Genomic DNA, 23,762 nt, shown 5'->3' on the forward strand with positions numbered 1-23,762 from the left:
TGCGAGTGGCGTTATCGATTATTGTAGGATTCTCATCCAGTTTAGGTTCAGGTTTCGTCCAAGGTGAAAGATGACTGATGAGATGGAACAGTTGAACCTGAGTTTACAAGGAATGACTTCAAATTAATGTGTGGGAATAGAATTGGACATGGAAATGTCATCACTTCCAAGAATTTGTGTATGATGACAAAGGCTGGAGAACATTGTTAGTGTGTTGATTATACATTCGTGGTTCTGAAATGTCATTGCTCGTTCTGAGAACCAATTTGAAGAGCTTTTGCCGCTGCTTTTAATCCAGATAATCGAGACTTCTATTTAAGAGCTTACAAGGCTTCGATGAAGATCGTTAAAAAATATGGAAAGTAATAATAAAAAATGGTCCACAAATTGTGGTAACTATTCTGATGCCTTATAATATATAGATTTGACTTATAATATAGAAAACACGGTTAAGGCCTCAAAATACTTAAATTCTATGACTCATTTTACTATGCATTTATACCTCTGTATTTATTCAAACATCTTTGGAACCGTTTTCCTTAAATATTATGTTTATTCTAGGACCTGTTAATATTTTGATAATAATGTTGGACAAATCCATTTATATTCCGAAGAAATCAGCATAGGATCATATGTTTAATTACGATAAAACATTTGAGAAGTTTGATATCTTCTGATCTTATTGTCATGCAGATTATCTAATCAAGATTTGTGAATATAATGAAAACGGAACAAATCAACAAAAGAACAACAACGGGAACGGTTAGTGCGACGCTTATTGTACAACAACTATGATATAATATTAATAAAAGTATATATTAAAGCAAATTTAGAACTTTGTAAATTAAAAAAAGCATAAATAACCCTGCGACAATGTTCCAATCAACCCTTTTGACAGTAGCATTGGCATCGAGATGCATTTAATTAAAGCGGGAGTGTTTGCATTTCCAAAAGGAATGAATTCAACCGTACCTAATAATTCGTTGACGACCCAGGCATTTCTTCTGAAGGTGGCGTAACATCGACATCAAACGGATTTAGCATAACCACAATGATGCCGTACGGGGTGATGCGCACGGAAATGGATTCACTTTGGTACAGCACATTCCTGCAAACTCCATTTTATCCCCATTAATCGGATTAGGCGAGATAAGCCATCGAACCGTTGATGGCATTCCTAGTACCACTCGCAACCTTGCCTGAACTCGCAAATTGCGAAACTCGCTGTGTATGCGTGTGTTTGCCTTTTGGAAGAAACTGTCAAGCTAAGTGAAATCGATTGGTTGTGCAACGCGGCAGCACCTGGCTAATGTTCAATTGAATTCGGCTTCACAATCTCGGCTCGGATAATGTGGTGGATAATTAAATTTTGCTCGATTCTCTGCAACAGGTTTGTGAGTCGGCGATTCGCTGGATGGATTGCATTCGCTGGAAATGTTCCCTATCGATGGCATTATTCCATTTTCGCCCTTAAGGTAGCGAGAAGATACGACTCTGGTGCTGTAATTTTCGACCCAACTCGAGCCGCTGTATCCTTTCAACGGCAACCGGAGCGCAGTAACACAATGCTGCTGGTGCCAAAAACCGCGACGAAAATGATGCACCACCCTATTCGGTTCGGGTTGTAAGGCAAGTCGCTGCACAGCCGGCGTCTAATTTAAAGTGCAATAAAGCGCTGCGTAAACAACGCAGTGCACAGCGATGCTCATACACGTGCGCACAGGCACATGATTTCGCACAGTTGTATTTTAATTAAAAATCGAAACAAAACCATGCGCCCATGGGTCCCTCCAGGCTATGCTTTAATTATGATCGGTTTACGGGAGGGGTCTGCATGCATGTGCGTTGGGTGTGCGATTTTGTTGTGTCGTTGTGTCCCGGGGCACCCAGAGAATCGAAAAGGTGGGCACAGGCTGCACATATCAGTGTCTCGGTGGCTCAGGGGCGGTTGGATGGGGACTAGAAACTAGAGCGGCGACGGTGTGTCGGAAGTTCAACCCGAACTGGGGATGAGAACTGCTGCATTGATGCAATCCGTGGATACAATTACAATATGCCTCCGGGTAATGATCATTAAAATCGAAATAGAATGCAATTAAATACACCGTGCGGCACTCGGCGTGATAATAGCGCATTTGCACACCAGGCCGTGGTCGTATGCGAGTAGAAAACGGTATAAAATGGCGAATGGGGAATGTTACTTACTTTTTCCGGTAAAGGAAAAGATGTTGGAGTCCACATTTTATCCATGAGGTTTTACTGTTCAAGTTTAAGTAATTTATTTCAAAACTATAAATTTTAGTATGTCTGGTAGATTTATTCTGTTCTATTTTGACTAAATATAGCTTATTTCCACTATCAAAAATTCTAAAGTCAACACTAAATAGTACATTAAACCATACAGACGGAACATTATACAATGGTCTTCAACCCTAAAGCCTTCCATAAACCACTGTCACGAGTACTGCAAACCGAGAAGCCATGGCAACTACCATAAAACACGTACCAAACATCCTGCACCCTGCCACTGGTTCGTGGTGGAGAGTTGCGAGGAAATGTTCCGAAAACCGCAACAACCCTGACCGTTCCGTTTGATACCATTGTCCGTTTGCCATTTTCGCGCATCGTTCTGCGACGCTGGCCGGAAATAGCATCCAAATCCACAATGGGCCATAAATGTTGATTAAAATTGAATGCAACTCATTCTACCTGGCGTCTACACCCTCTTTCCCCAGTCCCATCCACATGCTGGATGCAAATTCCTGAACCTTTACAGGTTTATTAGGAATTTAGTGCATAGGAGTTAGTTTAAATTAATGTGAATTTCTGGACGCGCCAATAATGTTGCAAATAAGTTGCTCAATTTTCTAGCTCCAACGTTATTTAGAGATCGGGTTTCATTCATTCAGAACACCACTCTGAACGTATACAAACATAGATAGCGAATCAAATTCGCCAGAAATTCTAACCACACTGGAGAGCACGTAAATTTACCGAACAGAGCGCACAGGAACAAGCCTACGCAAGGGAGCGGGCAAATTGAGCCAATTCCTGCTGCATGCGCCGAGTCAGCAATCCAGCATCAAATCTCGGGCACCCCTCGACCACCCAACCATAAGCTTTACCCCTCCCCTCAAGCCAACAACACGCATAATATTGTGCCACTGCCCCGTGTAGCTGCTCTGTCTGCCAAAGGAAATCAGTTTCATTCGCTGCTGACGATGTTCCGTCACCTCACTTGCCTACTGCTTCCCCCTCCTTCGTCAGAGCCTTAACATGCCTGACACCTCGGGGAGCACCCCGGGAGCACACCAGAGCCGTCGAAGTAATTGCCGCCGAGAATTTCTCGCCATCATCGTCGGAAATTGGATGCAAACGTGGCCCGAATAAGCAAATGGCTGTGCATCCTCCCCGTGCAGCACACTCAGGGAAAGGCACACTAATTGAAGAAGATGATTGCTCCCGGAACCCTCCGACTACTGCTACTGCTGCTACTACTCAGCAACCAGAGCACACTCACAGACACACCCAATGGTATCAGAACAGCGTTATGGGCTTATGGTGTGCGGTTTGCTCGGTGCTATATGCAAATATTAAATGCAGAAAGCTTGTTTCACATCTCACTTTCGTTCGACGATCGTGTTGCGCCCCATGCACAGGAGCACAGTGGGTGAACACACGGTTTGCCAGTGTTCTTTGCCCGGGATAGAAACATTTTCCGAACTGACGGGACAGGAAAATGACATCACAATGCACTTTTCGGGCGCTGCAATAGTAGCATTCAGCAAGTCTTGCATTTGAAAAAAGCTAAACTTTGTGATTTTGTTTGTTAAAAAGTCATTCGTGCGGCGTCTGGCAGCGCCCGCGGGCAGTTCTTTGCGAAAGGCAGCAAGAAAAGAGGATCCATTGTTAAGTTGTCCGCAAGGAATGTTTTAAAATCTTAGTGCTTAGTCTTCCACTCAAATGGAGTTCTGTTGAGAATGGCTTTCACCTCAAAAGCAAAATCATTCTTGTACTATAGACAGAATACCTTGGGCGTTAAGAGTTTCTTGGCAGAGGACCTGTTATGAACAAGACATGTTCTTAATTCTCATCAGCATTTTTCTTCTTTTTTTCAGTAGTTGGCCACTGAATAGATATTTTCGGAATGTTTTATCTACAAGCTGAGGGTGATGTGTTAAGTCAGTCTGATTCGAGAGCTAACTGACACTTGGAATAGGTAGATTAAAAATAGTTCATCTTGTTAATGTCTTGTTGATAATGTTATAACTTCAAGAAAAAATGCCTTGCGATGAAAAATGATACAATATCCAGAATTAGGGGATAATCTGAAGCCAATTTGCCCAATTAAAATTAAATTAAATAAATAAGATCGACAATACCTTTTCTAGAGCTAAATTCAGTACTAATGAACTTCTCTGTTTTGTGATTCTATTAACAGACAGAGCTACTAGGGAGGTTTATTCAGTAGTTTTCAGATTCTTCATTATGTATTATTCTTCGATGCCGTTCACTATCAGGCTTATCATATAGCACTCGAACGAGTAGGAAGATTCAAATAATTTTCTTTCGACAGTAATGATGATGAATTAAAAAATGGTTAATTGAATAAACGAACTGTGATCGCTGTCTATATTTGTCAATATACTCAACACAAGTCCACCAACATATTTGATATAATTGTTATTAAAGAAGTGCTGAATCAGTTTGTTTAAACTTACGTCGTCCGCCGGTCGCATCGACCAACTGTCAAACAAGCAGGACCAAGAACAAAAATGTCTACGACACCTTCATCGACTTAAATGGCGAATAGTGTACCAATTACTATCCCGTTTGACTCTAGAGCTTCCGAGGAATTCATGGGTCGTTCGCCGTATACGATAGGTCTATATGTCCGACAGCTTGGTTTAGGATTCTTTCTAAAGTATTTTTTCATTTGGTCCTAATTCTGTTTCTGATGTTGGTCTCACATCACGGACTTGTTGGTCCGGTCCTAATAACATTTTTGTTATCAAATCTGATCCCAGTCCTGATCACAGTACTAAAGTCGTTCCCATGTCCCATTTCCTGTGTTTTTCTCGAGTTATTTTGCCTGTACAATTTTCCAGCTTGAATAAAGCCTCAATCACGTTTACATTTTCGATTTAGTTCTTATTAGAGTACTGATATCAGAATCATACAGGACACAGAGCAAGGCACCTAATCCATAATCCACCTTGAGAAAGCTTTCCAATATGATGTTCGATCTGTGGTCATGGAAAAGATTCTGTTTCCTCTTGATTAAGGGCAGCAAGTAAACGGATGTGACCTAAGCTTCATTCGGACCCAAGGTTATAAAAAAAGGTTTAATTTATCACTCCATACAATCGTGCTTTAATTGACCCATTCCCTTATCTTACAACAACGCCTAAATGGAGGAAAACTACAACCCGTTAAGACAACGTAATCAGCCGCATAGCTCACCCTACAAATGCGAGCTAGCATTGTCTTACATTGTTCCGCAAATCCGATCTTGTTTGTCCACCGACGTGGAAGTAGCATGTTGGCGCGTGAACCATTCCACATAAATAAGCGTTGCTGCTGGCTGAAACATTTAATTATATTTCGCTCTGTTTACAGTTATCACGATTCAAAGCCCCATTAATGGTGTAAATGAAAAGAGTTTAAGCTGCTGCGGCTGTAGCTCCGTCTCCAACTGAAAGCTTTGGAGACGCAACACAACATTCCAACCCAAAAATGTGTGGTGCACCTCAAGGTAGGGTGGAGAAAGGCGGTAAATTTATTATACCACCCCCATCATCGCCCAATTTTTCCACTCATCCGCAACAGAAGTTGAATGCTGCTGCTGCTGCTGCGGGAGGAAGTGTGTTTAATTGTATGCTGATCAAATACCGCACAAAGTGAAAGAGGAGTCTGTGCTTTCGCTGTTGGAGTCGGAGGGAAGGCTAAAAACAAGCTACCGAAGCGTGTGGATTTGTTCAGTGGAGTGTGGGTGAAGAGATGAGGGCAATTAATGTTTTGCAAAAGCGCGTGGTTTGCGCGTGGGAAGGCAGGCGGGACATTTTTCTCAGCTAATTAGTGGGATTAGTTGGAAAGAGGGTTTTGGCAGTGGTTGTGGCTAAAAATTTGCTGGTCCGGCGAGAGGCTTGCATTGTGGCAGAGGAAAACGTGCAAAAACTAAAAGCGAGCACACGAATTTCAATTCCTTTCACTAAAAGGGTTTTCTTTGGGGTCCGAGAAACAGAGCTTGCACACACCAAATCTTTTGCAGTGACTCTATTTTCCCTGCTTCTCTTGCTCAAAATGCAAAGAGACGTGCAAATATTCCAAAAAAACTTAAATCGCGTCTGGCCGGGAATATACAATTATTATTCTTTACCGCAATGCCCGCGCGTTGAGTTTGCAGCTTCAACTCACAGTTCATTTGTCATAAGCAGGCGACGGCCCCGGCATAATGCCGTCATGGAAATCGTTTCCTCGTCACGTCGGCATTTTGGCGCAACCTTTGAACGGGTCATGTACAAGGGGAATAAAATGCGTAAAAACGCAGCGTATAAGAAGCGACACTAAAACAAACCGATGATGCTTCTGATCTACCACACACACACACTGGTGGAGTTGGAACGCCAACGCTACGCTTTGAAGTGAATGTTTGAAGATCGCAGAATATGCAAGTAGTACCAGTTGCCTTTAGCCAGAGTTACGATTACGGTTGGATCAGTGAAAGTTAAGCATTGCCACCGGATGCCGTGACGATGCCGGACGGCGATGATGGGGCGATGATGTGGATGATGTTTACTCCCAAGTGTCACGGAATCTAAATGTTTAGTCTCATAACGGTGATGCGAGTGAACCGTGAACTTGCTCGTGTCGTCGCGTGTCAATCAACGAGGAGACATGCCAGTGTCAAAGATAAACAAAGCAATCGTGAGCAGCTTGCCTCAAAGCAGGGTGAATAGTGAACGGAGGTAGTTTAAGGTATTGAAATTAAAACCAATAAATAATCTTCTTTTTTACTCAATTTCATCACATGGAACTCTATTATTGCTAATATCTTAAAGTTCATAAGAATTGAAATTTACAAACTGCCCATAAGTTACTTCACCGTCACGCCAAAGAACACTATTTATTTCCAGAGCAAGTGTAACAGATGACAGAGACTTCGAGATGATAAATAATATCTGGCAAGGCAATTCGTTTTTTCCCCCTTTCCAATCATTAAAGTGCATGATATATTTGTGCCCGGCCAAGTTCTCCCCACACGGCGAACCCCGAACCCCAAGAAACGATCGAAAGTGTGGGAGAATGTCGATGTAAAAGAGCTGATTTTTTATTCTTCTTTCCTCACACTAATACGCTGATTTAATGCACTTAGCCCTAATCCCGAGACCGTACGGCGCATGAATTTTGTAGGCTTAAGCCAAATAAATTTAATGGGACACAGCTCGTGATATGAATTAGTGGTTCGAAGGCGATGCTAGAAAAATGCATCTTGAGCAAGGGTGTCTTGAGTCATTCGATATGATGTAATGTGAGTGCAAGAGAACCAGGAGGGAAAATCGAAGTGTTTGTGTGCTGAATGAAAGTAATTGTTGGAGCTAGCTTAACACACACTTGCTAAAGGAAGTGTTGTTTGTATGAATACCAAACAGCAAGTGAAGAAATTCAATTGTTCCTGTTTGTTTATAAGAGATTTACGATGTTTTTTAAGGGGATCTTTGGAGACGAAGTGCTTAGAACAGAGGAATAGGGTGATTTATATTTACTTACATCGAATTTTAACACAGAAGTCAGCTATTTGCATCAGGAACTTGTCAAATGTTAAGTAAGTCAAATCAAAGTTAAGTAAGTGGAAATTTAGCTCCACTGGAATGTTCAATTTCCGGCTGTTCCGAGATGTCATTACTGTGTAAGCGAGCTGATTCGTGATTCGTATCAGTCAAAAGTGATTTAATAAAAAGAAGCTAAATCTGGTTCACAGTACCTAAATATTCGATATCCACATGAAGAGAGTTTGTTTGAGAGAATTGTCAAATTTATTGCTACAAAATTAAAAGATGACTTCAAAAAGATAGCTTGAACCTAATGAGTCCTATGAGTCTTCACCATCAGATCTCTTGGAATCCTCTTTTCAGAACACATTTAATAGATATTTCAAGTACTTTTTTGAAGAAAATGTTAAATAAATATAAACGCATTAGCTTCCAGGCTTTCTTCCTGCAAATACTTTTCAAACGTTGGTTTCTCTGTCAAAAGTTTCTTAGCTCGCTAAAGCGATTCCAAAAACCACTTTGCAAGCTGTTTTGCTAAATCTTTACAACCAGCAAATGTAAATAAACACACAAAAAAAAAAACATCGTGTCGTGGCAGGGGTTTACCATTATTTAACAATTTCTTAGAATTCCTGGCCCGGTGTCTTAGAATCGGCTGGCACCAGAAAACAAGGAGTAAACATTTAAATAAAGCAAAAAGCGATGCTTCTACCAGAAGCGCCACCGTTGCAAATGTTATGCTCCTTGCAACCAAAACCGTATCGAAGCCTTAAGCTTTAGAGCTCTTTTGAAAAGGAAATTCATTCCTTTTGTTGTGCGTTGCTTGCGGGAACAATGGATACATTCATTTTTATGTAGCGTTTGTGTTGACAACCTTTTGGACTTTGCTGAACACGCTTCCACTGCGCTGGAATAAAATCATTCAAATGTTTTTTGTTTTTAAAGAATGGCACATATGTAGAATGTGTGATGATGATGTGATGCATGTTCAAGAAATAAGACAAAATCGTGCTACTACTTTAAAATGGGGAAATGAGGACAAGAACTACAATTGTTAAAAAGATAAAAGCTGAAATGCTTTAAAGTTTTAATATGATTTCCTTGTTTCTTATTCCCCCATTGCACTTCACTAAAAAACATCTTTAAACATAAATAAAGAATCTCAGAGTTACCTCTACTGCTGCCAATTTTCGGAAAAAGATGATAGAAATAGTTTGCTCATTTTTTGCAAAACAAGGTAAACAGCACGACAGCGACATTCTTACGCAGCAAACACTGTTACCCACCAGGGTAGCAAAATTAAATCCGTTCAAATCATTCGCAAATTGAAAAAGTTTTCCTATCATTGATGTGTGTCTGCTTCAGAGGCGATGCAGCGAGAAGAACGAGCACGAGAAAATATCAAACGAAACCCCTTTTGGGAGTGTGTCTGAAATAAAACCATCACCAAGTTTTAATAGGAATTCATCAGAGAAAAAGTTCTCCTTTTTCCTTTAGAAATACAAAAAAATATATACAGAAGTATTTTATACCACGATCGAATGGATGACATGGAACCTCCGTTCGTAATCAAACGGAAATAAATCTTTCAACAGTCATTTCCGATTCACATTTCCACCCCTTGATGGGAAACATTAATAGCTCGTTTATGTTTGATGGTGACAAACACACGGACATGGGCATGCATTGGACACGCTGTATCTGTGTTGTGTTGAGATGTGGAATGCCGTACGATAAGATTGATAGATATGTTCGAACTGATGGTTGTAACAAAATAGATAAAGTTTTAAACTTTGTTTAACAAACTGTTGTAACATTCCTTTTCGATAAAGCATTAATCTTCCAAACACTCTCTATCCGTATCCTTATCGGTGTGATTCCATTCCAAAGTAATACCACAGAAGAAGACATTCAGAAACATAATTTCTTACTCGTCTATTCGAACAAAAAGAGGGAATTCAACGGCTCACTCCTATTAAGCATGTCTACCCATTCGAAACAAACACCGAGCGAAGGTAATGAACTGGACACTGAAGCCATCGACACTGACACTGATCAGCAGCTCCTGGGGCTCGTACCAATGTTCGTACCACACGTGCCATCAAGTGGTAGGACCACTTCAAGGACCTGCAAACGTTCGTTTCGTATGCGTTTCTTTGTTTCTAAATTATGTTTGCGAAACGAGAACGACGTGGCTGCCGCCCCGAGACTGCTTCCCAGAAGGTGGACAGCATCTTCAACGCTTTGGCGTTTGGCAAAGAACCTAATCATGGTTCCCCAACATGGTAGCCGACATGAACAGCATCGTTTATCATTCTTTTGCAAGAACTTTGTTTCTTTATGCTCTCTTTCTCTTCTTTTTACTCTGTACTCAAAAAAGGTCCTTCCGTAGCAGTCACAGTCATGGTTACAGTAAAAGCTTAACTCCCGTCAGCACGAACAAGTTCGAACTTCTTGTTTCTTCCCCGGTGTTGTGTCACCGCTTTGTCTTTGTTCCTTTTTTGGGGTTCACGTAATAGTAAATGATTCGTTTCCGATTCGCAAAATCGGGGATTTGGTGCAATCGTGGTCAGGGTAGGGGTTGGGACAGAGAATAACTTCTCGCCGTAATCGTGAATTTCTTTGTTCGTCCGAAATGGACTAGAACTGTGCTGTGGGGGACTGCTCCAGTCACTGTAGTCAGCGAGCTTAGCACAGGAGTTCGAGAATGTTCCGTAACCCTTTTGTGAGCGGATTAGACGATACCTTTGGAGTGGAGAGGTTTATTACAATTATGTAACAGATGATTGGAGCACGAGATGGATGGGATGGCACGATAAGGATAAGGTGCAATACGTAATGAGATCCTGGGAAGATGAGGTAACAAAGCGTGGGATGGTGACGAGGATGTTTGAGAAGTTTCTAATGATATCACTAAAGAAGCACATGGTATGCTAAGTGTGATGAATGTGTAAGAAACTATGCAATTTTGTTTGACATTGCCTGGATTCTTTCATGATTACGCTTATGTTGTAAAATGTTGGGAATACTCTGAGATACCCAGAGTTGTTAATAGAACTTTTAATATGTCAATATGTGACATAAGATTTTGTCTCCATTTGTAATAGTAAGCATTGTTATTATACGCTTAATATAAATTATAATAAGCAATACGGCCTTTTTGGACCGTTCTTTCTGAAAAAAGCATTTTAAATGATTTGTGATAATGTCAACGTTATTTTATATGACGCAATAAAGTCAAATGAAACAGTTTTGGTTATGTTTAAGAAATTTAAAAAAAAAATACATGTGAACAAGACTTTATCTGCAGTAACAATTGTAACAGTTTAAAAATTATCAATAAAATGATGGAACATGAACCAAAGTTTCGGGAACTTTTTATGTGTTACTTACGACGATGTTCTTCCAGGTATTATTTTTAGGTATTATTTGTAAATTCTTTTGCTGCAATTGTAATAAATGCTAATTCTTTTATATGTTCTGTGATATTATCTATTGTATTTGTCATCATGTGTGTCGTAATTTGTATTCAAAGAAAAGTTATAAAAATAAGTAAAAAATCCAACGAAATTAAATTCTGAACACTAACAAAGGTTCCTTTACAGAGGATTGCGCTTGCATTTCTTCATTTAATCATTCTCATTGTATTCAATTACACAGCCTGTGATTATTGACACTTTCAGCACTGCTCCCAGTGGCAAAATCTGGACTGCGGTGCGTGGTTTACGATGTGCTAACAGGAGCATTAACATCTAATTGTTATCATGCCCAAGCTGCGCAATCATATCTCCCCCAGGCTCAACCAGACAGCCCCATATCACTGCAGAAATCCACTTCTCCAGTAGACGACTTAGAGACAGTTGTAGACTTTTCGGGCCAACTTGCGGCATGCAATTAATTGTTTTCCGCTGTAGGTCACACATCGCGCAGTCAACCCGGCTCCGATTGATAGCCGCCGCGGTCGAACACATTATGAAATTGCTTCCTATGCCGGGGGCACCAAACAAACACGCACTGGCTCTCTTCCCTTCCAGAAAATACCCCAGGCCTATCGACAGTCGACAGTCGGCATCTTGCCCATAGCTCTTCCATATTCATGGCATTCCTTGTTGGATCGCATACCCGGAGCGGATGCGATTTTTTTTGGACACCGACAGCACTCACCGACGTTGTATCCAGGAAATGGAACGAAAACAATCCACTCTACCCCGGAGGGAATTGATTTATGTGCGGCCAACTTGGGGAACGAACTGTCGCCAACTTGGCTGCGGTAAACGATCTGGTGTGGGGTTGCAATGGGGAGGAGAGGTAGGGTTTAGTCACATTTATTTGTCTTTGGAATTAGTTCTAATTTGTTCTCACATTGTCCAGGGATGAATAACAACGTTGCGATGCTGCAGTACGTCGTTTGGAAAGCAATTTATGTTGGCGAATGCCAATCAATTGCAGTTTGTACGCGTGCCAATATAAGATGTGTGCCGACAGACACTTATAACATCAAAGGACAGAGACGTGAGCTGAAGTAAATATATGAAAATAAATCATTAAACATTTTGAAATGAAATAAACCAAACAAGCTGTCCTAAAACCTGCTTGTTATTAGCAACAACAAAAGCTGAAACTAAAGGAATCTCAGAATCCTTTTAAGTCGATGATTATAGCTTTAAACGAGCTCGAAGAAGCTCCATTCCAAATCCAAGAGTATGGTAATCAAGCGAAAAGGAGAAAAATCCACTCGCAACCAGTTGCATGGAACGATCTTGTCTGCATTATGCATTCATAATGCAGTTTAAAAGCACCCTAGTTTGTTCATTCAAGGGTCATTGTTTTAAATTTTACTCTTTGCAGACCACTTCTAAGGTTTCTGCAAAATCTCTTTCCTTTTTGGTCAGGATCAGAGCAAGAAATCGTTCATTCGTCATTAAATAAACAGAACAACATCATCAGAAATGTCCCAATATTGCTTCTTCGTCACATCGAAAGGCATCAATTCCAAGTGAATCATGTTAAAAGGGTAAAGGCACCGTTTTGTTCCGCTTTAAACTAGTTCAAATGGCACGGTAAGCAACATAAGACAACGAAACTAATAGCTCCTACCAACGAAATTGTTAATATTCAATCAAAAGACAAGCTATAAATATTTCATTTTTATCTACCGAGCCACTGACAGTTGACTTCTTGGTGGTTCAGTGCTGTGGAATAACTTACGACTTCTGGAGGGCTTGTTAAGTACTCGCCGTAGCACAGACCAACGCGAGAAGCATTGCTTCGTACGCCCACCCGGCAGGTTGACGTACACGATATTTATAACATTTTATGTTGATCGTAAGTGATAATATCGCCCTCCACACAGATCCAAAAAAAAAACATGTCCAAAGCATGTTTTTTGTACTGATTTTTGGAACTACAAGTCCCGACTGGAAACAACCGGGAATGTGGATCACGCTAGAATTTACGATGGAAGTGAGGAATGTAAAACAGGTTTCCAACCACGCAATTTTCTGTAACATTTGTAGCGTTTCAAAGGAATAAGCTTGTCGCATAAGCAAACACAGCTTCGATTGGTTAATGATTTCAGCGAACGCAGTTATTATGGTTAAAATATTACCACCATTACACAAAACTCAAATCGGATAGAGATCGGCTTTCCCAAGAACACATTTCGCGCATTTACCAAGATTAATTTCAATAAAATGGTTGACAATTTGTTGGCTTTGTGTAGAACATAAAACGAACCAAAAAAACTCCCATAATTCGCTGTGGAATTTGTGAAATATTGCCCTCTCGCTATAATTGCTGCAATGTGTCAGAAAGATGATACAAAATGGGATAATAATCACGGGGAGGATCAGAGCGTGACCTCAATTGGAAGTTAAATGACGAAAAGCGGGACAGCAAAATTAAAAAAACCCAGCACATATGGTGGTACAACAGCATGTGTGTTTGACCTGCCGCCACATGCTGCTACCAGCAGTTTGGCTTATTTACGCGCGAAAGCTTTTGTCCGCAGCATGGGTTTGAAACAATTTTGCGGTTGTTTAGAGTTGACCGACAAGCCATTAAATAACCATATTTTATAGCGCCATCGGGCGAGCGGCAAAAACAGGGATGGCAGGGGGTATGGAGACAACGGGAGGGGACAGAAGGCAACACGCAATATAATGTCACAGTAAATTGTGCGCTTTTAAACGGCTCGTTAATTGGATCGAGAACAGCAATTGGTGTAGTGGATTATGGCGATTAATTTGTATATGTTGTAATTAAAATGTAATGGGAAATAAATACATACCTTAGGATTAATATCGGCTGTTTTCGTTTCGGATAATGCTTCAAACCTACCGACACTCCACACGTGCAACTTTGGTATTCATTTTGGGTTTTTTTTTCATAGAAAAAATATACTTCATATTCATCACTACCATCTGTATCTACGGCAATTCGCGCATTCGCACATCTCTACGTAGGCGAACCGCGTCCGCGGGCTGTGATAAACGCTACACCACACTTGGCACACCCTAATCCGTATGGCCACAACACATCTTGAGCAGGTCCAGCCGAACCCAATGACATTCAACTGCCCAAACGCACACAAGCACACCGATCAAAGCTCTAGCAGCTGTTGATGGCAACGTGTGTGAGCTGGTGACTTCCAGTGGGCACCGTGCAGCTTTCCGGACCCGGACGGCACGGGTGGAATTGTCACTATCCCGAAGAAGTTTGCACTACATTTGCACGATAATCCTGGTGACCCGAACGTGGACAGAAAAATGGAGGTTAGTGATAAGAAATAAGTAAATTAAAACCATCACTTCTACTCACCCGTAAGGATCTTTTATCGTTGGCCGCTGGGACGCAGCAGAAAAACACACACACACACAGAGAAACGGCCGCAAGGAGCAAAACGTCCCGAATTTTGTGATCGTCGTCCGATGATTCAATGTACACGTGGGCATTGGGGCCCGCCATTTGCGAGAACTACCACCCTAGAGGTCACCCAAAATTGATCGTGTGTGTTTCACTGTTTGGCGGCATTTGTGTGTGTATGTGTTTTAGTGGTTTTTGTTAGAGTTGGTTGTTTGCTGGTCGGCTCGGTAGTTGGTGGTGGTATGTTGCACTGCCTGCCAGCCAAAGCGCAGCGCCACGGTCTCACTTGTACCCGCTGGTGCGGCGCGAACAGTAGCTGGACGTTTGCGAGCTGTTTATTGTGCCGACCAGCTCGGACGGGTAGACGTGATTCAGGTGATGATGGTTGAGTGTTTCGATCGGTTGCGGAATCGGAGGCGGATGCTCCGGTGGCGGTGGCAGATAGTCGACCCAGTTTGGAGGAACTGGTGGGGGGTGTTGCAAGAGCGACGAATTATTAGACATAGTAAACAGAAGAACCGTGGAGTTCGTTGGGACTTACCATTGTTTGGGTTGATGGGTCGCGGATAGCCGTAGAACGATCGGAAGCTGGACGAGGTGGACGAGAACGTATCGTGACCCTGATAGCCCAGATCTCCATTGTCACTCCGTGGAATGCCGTTGATGATCATCGTGGTAGCGTACGGCGTTGGACTCTCCGGGGACTGTAAAGCGAAACAGAAACGCGATTCCAACGTTAATGATTCAGTAATTTATCGCAAAAAAATTTGATTGATATATTAGATTAGGAGCAGAATTGCCATACTCTACAACAATGAACTATATGAGCCATAAATTCAGTTATTTGATAAACTATACATTATTTAAATATTAAATCATTTTAAACATTTAAACAGATCCATCAGATTCTTCATTACTTAATAATGGATATTTGTGCTCAGAACTAGTGATGGGAAGAATAAAGTTTTCGTCGGAATCGATTCTGGATAGCTCCGAAGTTTTCTAGAATCGATTCCGGATGATAGGCCCGGAATCAGTTTCTGGAATCGATTCCGGAATCGGAATTGGCTCCGGAATTTGTTTCGAAATCGGATTCGGTTCCGGAGTCGAATTCGGTTCCGGAATCGAATTCGGTTCCTGAATCGAAATCGGCTCCGAAATCGGAGTCGGTTTTGACATCTCCATAAGAATAAACGTTTGGTTCCAATGATACTACGTATTGATAGACGAAAATAATCAAAACTAACTTGTAAACGATCCATTCTCATGGAGATTCCCGGAATGATTTCGCTTCTAATACTTCTTATTTCAGATCAAGAACTGAATCTCATTTCGGAACTAATTCCAATTCTAGAGTCAATTCTGATTCAATTACCGGAGCAAATTGCGATTCCCAGGTTCATTCCGATTCCGGAGTTGATTCTGATTCTGGAATAAATTCCGGAGCCATCTCCGAAATGGGCTCTAGAATCGGCTTTGGAATCGGCTTTAGAATCGGCTCCGGTATTGGCTCCAGAGTCGACTCCAGTATCGAAATTAATTCCAACATCATTCCGATCACGATCCGGCACCTGAATTGATTCCGAACATGGAATCGAAATCGGGTAGGTCCGATACGGAGCTCCCACCACTAATCATCACAAGAATCACAGCAAAACGATGTGATCCTACATTCATGTTTTACACTGTAGAATATCGTCCTTTTTGCGACGTGTTTAAAAAGACTTGAGAATTAAAAAAAAACTTACCTTCCGATTGTAGAATGACGTCAGTCCACGAGGATCAACCTCCGCGTAATCGGTCCCCCCATCCGCCAGTGGGTACGTGTGGTGTGTCTGACTGCCCTCCAGCAGCTTGATCGAGCTCAACCCCGAATCCTTATCCGTATCGCACGTCCGCCAACCACGATCTATCCAAATCCCACCATCCTTCCGCGACATACTCAGGTTCGCTATGTCTCCGCGCCGCCCCCCGAGCGTCGGCACAGTCACAACCGGTTTGCCCAAGCCCTGGCGCCGCCGGAACACAACCACACCACCGGCAATCGTCACCACCAGTACGACCACGAGCGAAAACACGACCAGCAGCATAAACCACGTCTCGTGCAGGAAGTTGTGCGCGTGCGGCTGATGCTGCGGGTGTCGCCGGTCGTCGTAATCGCCGTACAGCTGGTTGTGGTTGTTGTGCACACCCTGCGGTACGATCACGAACGATGGGTCCATCACCAGGTAGAGTGGCTTGGAGAACGGACCCATCCCGAGCCGATTAAACATGGCCACGCGAATCGTGTAGCTAGCGCCCGTCGTCAGGTTGTTCAGCATCACCGACGTGGTGGTCGAGTTGAGCGTCATCTGGGCCAACAGCTTCGAGGCATTGTTGCCCGACTTTACCTGTATCTTGTAGCCGACCACCGCACCGTGCTGGTGCTCGCGCAACGGTGGGCTCCACCGTACCCAGCCGGCCGTTAGATTCAACATCCCGGCCTGTATGTTGGTCGGCGGCCCGGTCGGCATATCCTCGAGCGTGCGTACGATGCGCGCGTTGCTCGGTTGACCCTCGAGATTTTTAAAGTACGGCGTCAGGAAGAACTCGTACCGGGTGTACTTGTTCAGGTTCGTGATGATGTGGCTCTCCGTTTCGCTGTTTGGTATCGGCAGCATGCTGTACCGCTGCACGTCACTGTCGAGATCGCGATAGCGCACGTAGAACCCTTCGATGTATTCTTCCGAGCCGCCGATCTGCAGCTGCCACTCGAGCCGCACCGACGAGGACGTTAGCGCAATGATATCGATCAGTTCGAGAATCTGGCATAGGGGGAAAGCGAAACCGCAAAGCGGGGTGGGAAAGACAAAACGGAACGAAATGTGACGCAAACCAAAACTATCTCCCCTCGTACATCTTTCTCTCGGTGACACTTACCTTTCCGCTCAGCACCATCCGGGCCGTGTCCATCTCCTCCGGTATCGTTACCCGATCGTCGGACGAAAGCGTGCGGATGAGGGTAGACACGGGCGACGGGGCCGAGAAGCCCATACCGTTTTCGGCACGCACCGAGAAGATGTAGCCCGTTTCCGGCGACAGTCCTGTCACCGTCGCGGTGTTGCCCGCAATTTGGCGCAGCGCAATCTTCCAGCCCGCGTCCATCTCGCGATCGTCCGTGCTGTGGTACTCGATGGTGTAGCTGGCGATGGCATTCGTGCGCAGCTTGTCCTGGCCCCGGGCCCAGATCAGCGTCACGTTCGTGTTGGTAATGTTCGCTGCCTTCGGTTGGCCCGGTGCGGATGGTAGCAGATCCGCGTTGAAGATTTGCTGCGATTGGGGCGGCAGATTGCTATCGACCTAATGGGAAGGAACACAAAAGAGTTTCCGAAATGTTTGTATTAGTTTACAAAAGTTTACAATTACATACTTTTGGTCAGAAATGACGTAGTCGTCTATTTAAGAAAGAAAAAAAATATGCTTGAAACTTACACTCAAATAAGCAGACCAGGAATATTCATGGTCATCTAGCTTTACGATACATCGGTACCATCCACTGTCCTCGGTTTGAAGATCTGTAATGTAGATCAAATAAAAACAACAGGTATTAGTTGTAATCATCTTGTTAATAGAATTGATAATGAAATCTAACTTTTTTTATCAATTCAAAAAAAATATTTCAAAAATAATTCTTGTTCTTGTTCTTGTTCTTGTTCTTGTTCTTGTTCTTGTTCTTGTTCTTGTTCTTGTTCTTGTTCTTGTTCTTGTTCTTGTTCTTGTTCTTGTTCTTGTTCTTGTTCTTGTTCTTGTTCTTGTTCTTGTTCTTGTTCTTGTTCTTGTTCTTGTTCTTGTTCTTGTTCTTGTTCTTGTTCTTGTTCTTGTTCTTGTTCTTGTTCTTGTTCTTGTTCTTGTTCTTGTTCTTGTTCTTGTTCTTGTTCTTGTTCTTGTTCTTGTTCTTGTTCTTGTTCTTGTTCTTGTTCTTGTTCTTGTTCTTGTTCTTGTTCTTGTTCTTGTTCTTGTTCTTGTTCTTGTTCTTGTTCTTGTTCTTGTTCTTGTTCTTGTTCTTGTTCTTGTTCTTGTTCTTGTTCTTGTTCTTGTTCTTGTTCTTGTTCTTGTTCTTGTTCTTGTTCTTGTTCTTGTTCTTGTTCTTGTTCTTGTTCTTGTTCTTGTTCTTGTTCTTGTTCTTGTTCTTGTTCTTGTTCTTGTTCTTGTTCTTGTTCTTGTTCTTGTTCTTGTTCTTGTTCTTGTTCTTGTTCTTGTTCTTGTTCTTGTTCTTGTTCTTGTTCTTGTTCTTGTTCTTGTTCTTGTTCTTGTTCTTGTTCTTGTTCTTGTTCTTGTTCTTGTTCTTGTTCTTGTTCTTGTTCTTGTTCTTGTTCTTGTTCTTGTTCTTGTTCTTGTTCTTGTTCTTGTTCTTGTTCTTGTTCTTGTTCTTGTTCTTGTTCTTGTTCTTGTTCTTGTTCTTGTTCTTGTTCTTGTTCTTGTTCTTGTTCTTGTTCTTGTTCTTGTTCTTGTTCTTGTTCTTGTTCTTGTTCTTGTTCTTGTTCTTGTTCTTGTTCTTGTTCTTGTTCTTGTTCTTGTTCTTGTTCTTGTTCTTGTTCTTGTTCTTGTTCTTGTTCTTGTTCTTGTTCTTGTTCTTGTTCTTGTTCTTGTTCTTGTTCTTGTTCTTGTTCTTGTTCTTGTTCTTGTTCTTGTTCTTGTTCTTGTTCTTGTTCTTGTTCTTGTTCTTGTTCTTGTTCTTGTTCTTGTTCTTGTTCTTGTTCTTGTTCTTGTTCTTGTTTTATTACCAAATTACAGATCTCATTATCGTTCTTTTTACGACATTTCACATAGACGTTACCTTGAATTAAACTAAGTTTTACGTTTAAAATCGCAAAAGTAGGCAAAAGCCCTGTTTATGATGTTTTCCTCTAATGAAAGGGTTTATTTAATGGACAGAATTACTAGCACGTTGTAGGTCCAATGGTTCCTCCATTTTATGAGGTGAACAAAACCTCGTTACCTAATGACACACCATAGAACTTTAAACAGCATCTTTATGCAACGGTAGCGTCCGAAACTCCACTCGGCTTGTTGTTTAAAGTTTCAAAGGACGCACAAAGTAAACGTCAAAGTTGCGACGTTCTCTACTCATGCGGCTCACAGGTACCCACAGAACAGTACAAGTTTGTACTTGGTACAAAAGCATCGCCACCCAGCGACCGCTTTTGAAGAGGCTACCCATTTTCTCCATTCCAATGTCAGTATTTGTTCTGGGTAGGACAAAAATCCTGCCCGTCGTCCTGCCCACAGGGGACGCCGAACGTATGGAGCAGCATGGTAAGTAGTTTTTGTGTTTCATCCCCCATCCCTGCTACACACCTGGGGTGTTGTACACTTTTAGCAATGTATAAAGAGTGTATCTTTACGATCCTTCCCAGCAAATCCTTGAACGTGGGCAGGAGGAAAAGCGAGGTTTTGTGATACAAACGCGCACAAAATAAATAAAACAACAAAAAACTCTCAGCAAGAATCAGGCAGTACAAGGACCGTTTTGCGGTATAGAAAACGTACAGCAGCAAGCATACAGCATAGAGTAAACGCCTTCTTGTACGTGGAACGAGGTGAAAAGCGACCGTCACCTAGGTGCGCTTTCATTAGTGAAAGCATGTTCGAAAAGCGTTATGTTCTTCCACTACAATGTGTAGCACGGGATGTTTCATTTCATCGTCCTGCTAAAAGGGTGTAAAGAAAGGATGTATGCTGCTCTGCAGAAGTTTGCTTTCATGCACACGAACACGGTGTTGTGGTAACGTTGTGACGCATTGTGGCGCAAGTTTAGAACACGAGAAACGTGTAACGAGTACAAACCATCTGAACACTATGTTTACGCTAGTATCTCAAAGCTGTACCACAAATTGAAGGCTAGAGAATGGTTGAAATTACACCAAAATCCCCACAGTCTTCAATCTCGTTCTTAATAAGACAAAAAAAAAAACATCCAAAACGAATCGCTTCACCACTTAAACCCGAACAACGTAGTTGTGTAACAAGATACTTTAATGACTCGTAATAATGTCACTCTAACCCCAAACCCTCCATTAGGCGAGTTAGCGCATCAAGATCTTTAAATACCCGTGCATCCTTACAGAAGCAGAACCCTCATTAAGCTTCCAATTTCAACACACAGAACCATCCGAAAACGAGGATTTTGCACCGAAAAGCATTACCCCTACTAAAACCTCGTTCCAACCAACTACACTTCATTTTGTCATTACCGTTTACCGTGCAGCGCTCGTCTTCAGTTTTTGGGAAAGGATACCAACCCTAATCAAGACGGTGACGCGGGGTTTTCCTAACGGAAGACCAACGAGCAACTAGAGATCCACCAAAACCTCCAACAAAAGTGTTACAAACTGCTTACTTCAAACCCTCTAATGAAACCGCGCTGTGCGGATCTCCATTTCGGCGCCATATCTAATTATTGACCTCTTTTTCGCAAAAGCCCCCATTTTTGTAAGAAATACCACGTCAAACCACGAGCCGAGGCAAGAAACAATATTAATGGGCCTTCAAGCAGGAAAAATTGATCTCGATTGGCAAACTGAAAAAGGAGCGCTGTACTAAAATGGCAACACTGCATCATTTCGCCATGGCGATGGCTTAATTCTCGGCCACCTTCAAGTGTGCAACGTGAAGTGTGTCCAACTCTTCCAGTCTAGCACTTGACATCTATGTGGAGAGGGGGGTTTCTTCTCTCTCTCTCTCGCCTTTTCGGGTGCGCTACCGTTGGGCCAAAAATCGATACCGTTCGGTTCTTTGCCATAGTACTTATGCACACTACAGTACGCTATTTAAGACATTCGCAAAGCCTATATGACTGCCAGTGGACCGGTGGTGGTGGCTAAAGTGGTACTTTACTGAAAAGTTTAACGGGAGCGGGAGCATCGACAGTAAAGAGAAACAAAAAATGTGCCACAAGAATTTGGGTCCTTGGCAGTGTGTACCTTAAATGGTCGTGCGTAAACAAAGTAGCTCAAGCGAGGTGTGAGAGATGGTTTTGTGCGTTTGTTGAAGAGACCTTTACCGGTTTGGTTCATTGGTTTTCTGACGTTTAAAGCAACGGGGAAGATGTTTTGATTCAAAGCTATGGAGGCGATACAATCTTGCCAAGACACTTGAGTGTGAGGAATTCAATTTTTTGATACAGTTTGTAAAAGGTTTATTAAGTATTTAATTAAAATGAAATTTAATGGTGAAGTAAGAAATTGGAAAAATTGGAAAAGGAATTTAAAACCAAAATAAGGGAAAAAGGTAAATAAAAAATTTTCAAAAATCATCAAAATCTTATCCATTTACGATCATTTTACCACCCTTTATGACTACTCGTAATCAATGCAACAAGGAAAAAATCACACAATGGGAAAAATTGCAGGAAAATAATCTTTTAAAGTCGCCTCCTAAAAGCCAGCCATAATGTCAGCGAAGAAAGTGAATTCCATTTCCTACCTGTAGCGAACACAATACAGCCCCCCATGCTTCCTCATCGACTTCGTCGTTGCGGAAATGATATTCCCCATTTCGACAAAAAAGAAAACCTGTGCACGTACGCACGTGTACACAAACGCACACTAGAGGCGCGCGCAAGCCGCCCATCATCAGGGGCATTTGCATTTTCATCGCAAGAGCAACCCAACATCGGAAGTCATCGACGATGGAACAGCCTTCATTCTAATAAAAGTTATTCAGTCCCCTCCAGCACCCCCTCTTTCTTGTCGTGAAAATGAAGGTTCGAACGGTTCTTGTTGGCTGCTTTTAGACACAGGGCAAAGTGTGTTCTTCCCCTTGCCGAAAGCTCAGCAGGAAACACTTTCAATGATAGTGGAAGTCTTTGGGGGTTTTTTTTCTTCATTGTTGGTTTGGTGCTCACTTTACTCTTACTCTGCGTTGGTAAGAAGCTGTTAACAACGCATCACGGCCGATTGGTTTTTGGCTGTTGGAATGGAGCGGAACAGGGGAAATTCGCCGCCAAAGTGAAACGTGCCGTGCATGTGGAAAAAGTTTGGAGGCCGGAAATTTATACGTAAAATTTACGGCCTTCCCCAGCCTGGAGCCGAATTAGGGTATTTTAGGGTGTTTCGGAAGTCGCAAAAGGTTTGAGCATATTTTTTGAAGAAAGTTTTTCAAAGATTTGCTCGTTATTTTTTGAAGCAAAAGAGAAGTTGTTAGAGGCATTTTGCAGATGAGATTAAAGCTCTACAAAGCACGTTATTGTAACTCTACCTCATCTTTTCGAGGCAATTAAAATTAAAGTATACGCCCGTTTTTTCCAGGCCCTCCTTTAAAGCCTAACTTCACTCATAAATCATCCCGAGAGTCGATAAAAGTTTATCAATTTGGCGCAAAGCACCAACCACTCATGGAGTAGCAAATTCATCAAACAGCAAAAAAGATCGAGGTAAAGCAGAAGCAGCAGCAAAACAAACAATCGTACAGTGCGCGTATCATATGCCTTCACCCTCCGTGTCCTCTTGAGACAGGCCGGAGTCGGTGTGTGGTTACAAACAACCCTCACATGGGCGCATATCCATGTGCCGGGAGAGGCTGCTGCTTCTGAGGATCAAATTGGAAAACTTTTTTGATGAACCTCCTTTCATTTGCGTCGCTTTTTGCCATGGAAATTGTGTGATGAGAGTGATGAGCTGTGAAGTACCGGAATATTTTTTATTGGAAGGGCCCACACGTCAGAGATCACTCTGTACTTGCCCGCCAGGCTCCGTTGATTGAGGTACGGTTTGGAGTGGGAAGCCTATCTGGTTCGAGTAGGGAATGTGTTGTGGTTGAAGAGGCGAACGAAAACACAAACAGCAAAGTAAACATCACATGCTGCTTGCTCTTCATTCTTCCGGCGTAACGAATAACATGTGAAAAAAGTGGTCCAAAAACTCCTCTCAATTTCACAAAGTGCAATATGCGAATATGGAACGATTTAAGCTGGAATATTCATCCTTCAACTCGTTTTTGGTTGCAATAATTTGAAACCGTTTCCACTTGAATACAAGTGCCTACAATCGCTAATATTGAGGGAAGCTTACACACACACACACCATCCATCCTGAGAGCCGCGAGCTCGAAAAGATGAACCCAATAGCCCACTAATTGAATCATTGA

General features: G+C 42.3%; 1 protein-coding gene across 3 annotated transcripts in view; it reads right to left on the reverse strand.

Annotated features, from left to right (window-relative positions):
* Positions 1-14,095: 14,095 nt before the first annotated feature.
* The window catches only part of LOC120956456 (roundabout homolog 2), a 42,802-nt gene continuing 33,135 nt past the window's right edge, over positions 14,096-23,762 (reverse strand). For all 3 annotated transcript variants that reach the window (XM_049608437.1, XM_049608436.1, XM_049608435.1), the window contains exons 10-15: positions 18,108-18,190; positions 17,556-17,975; positions 16,385-17,440; positions 15,178-15,340; positions 14,592-15,100; positions 14,096-14,513 (exon numbers count right to left, since the gene is read on the reverse strand). In XM_049608437.1, the coding sequence (XP_049464394.1) occupies positions 14,919-15,100; positions 15,178-15,340; positions 16,385-17,440; positions 17,556-17,975; positions 18,108-18,190 (1,904 nt within the window). In that variant the 3' untranslated portion in view covers positions 14,096-14,513; positions 14,592-14,918. The remainder of the gene's footprint in view (positions 14,514-14,591; positions 15,101-15,177; positions 15,341-16,384; positions 17,441-17,555; positions 17,976-18,107; positions 18,191-23,762) is intronic.

Source organism: Anopheles coluzzii, chromosome 3, assembly GCF_943734685.1.
Source record: "Anopheles coluzzii chromosome 3, AcolN3, whole genome shotgun sequence".
NCBI lineage: Eukaryota > Metazoa > Arthropoda > Insecta > Diptera > Culicidae > Anopheles > Anopheles coluzzii.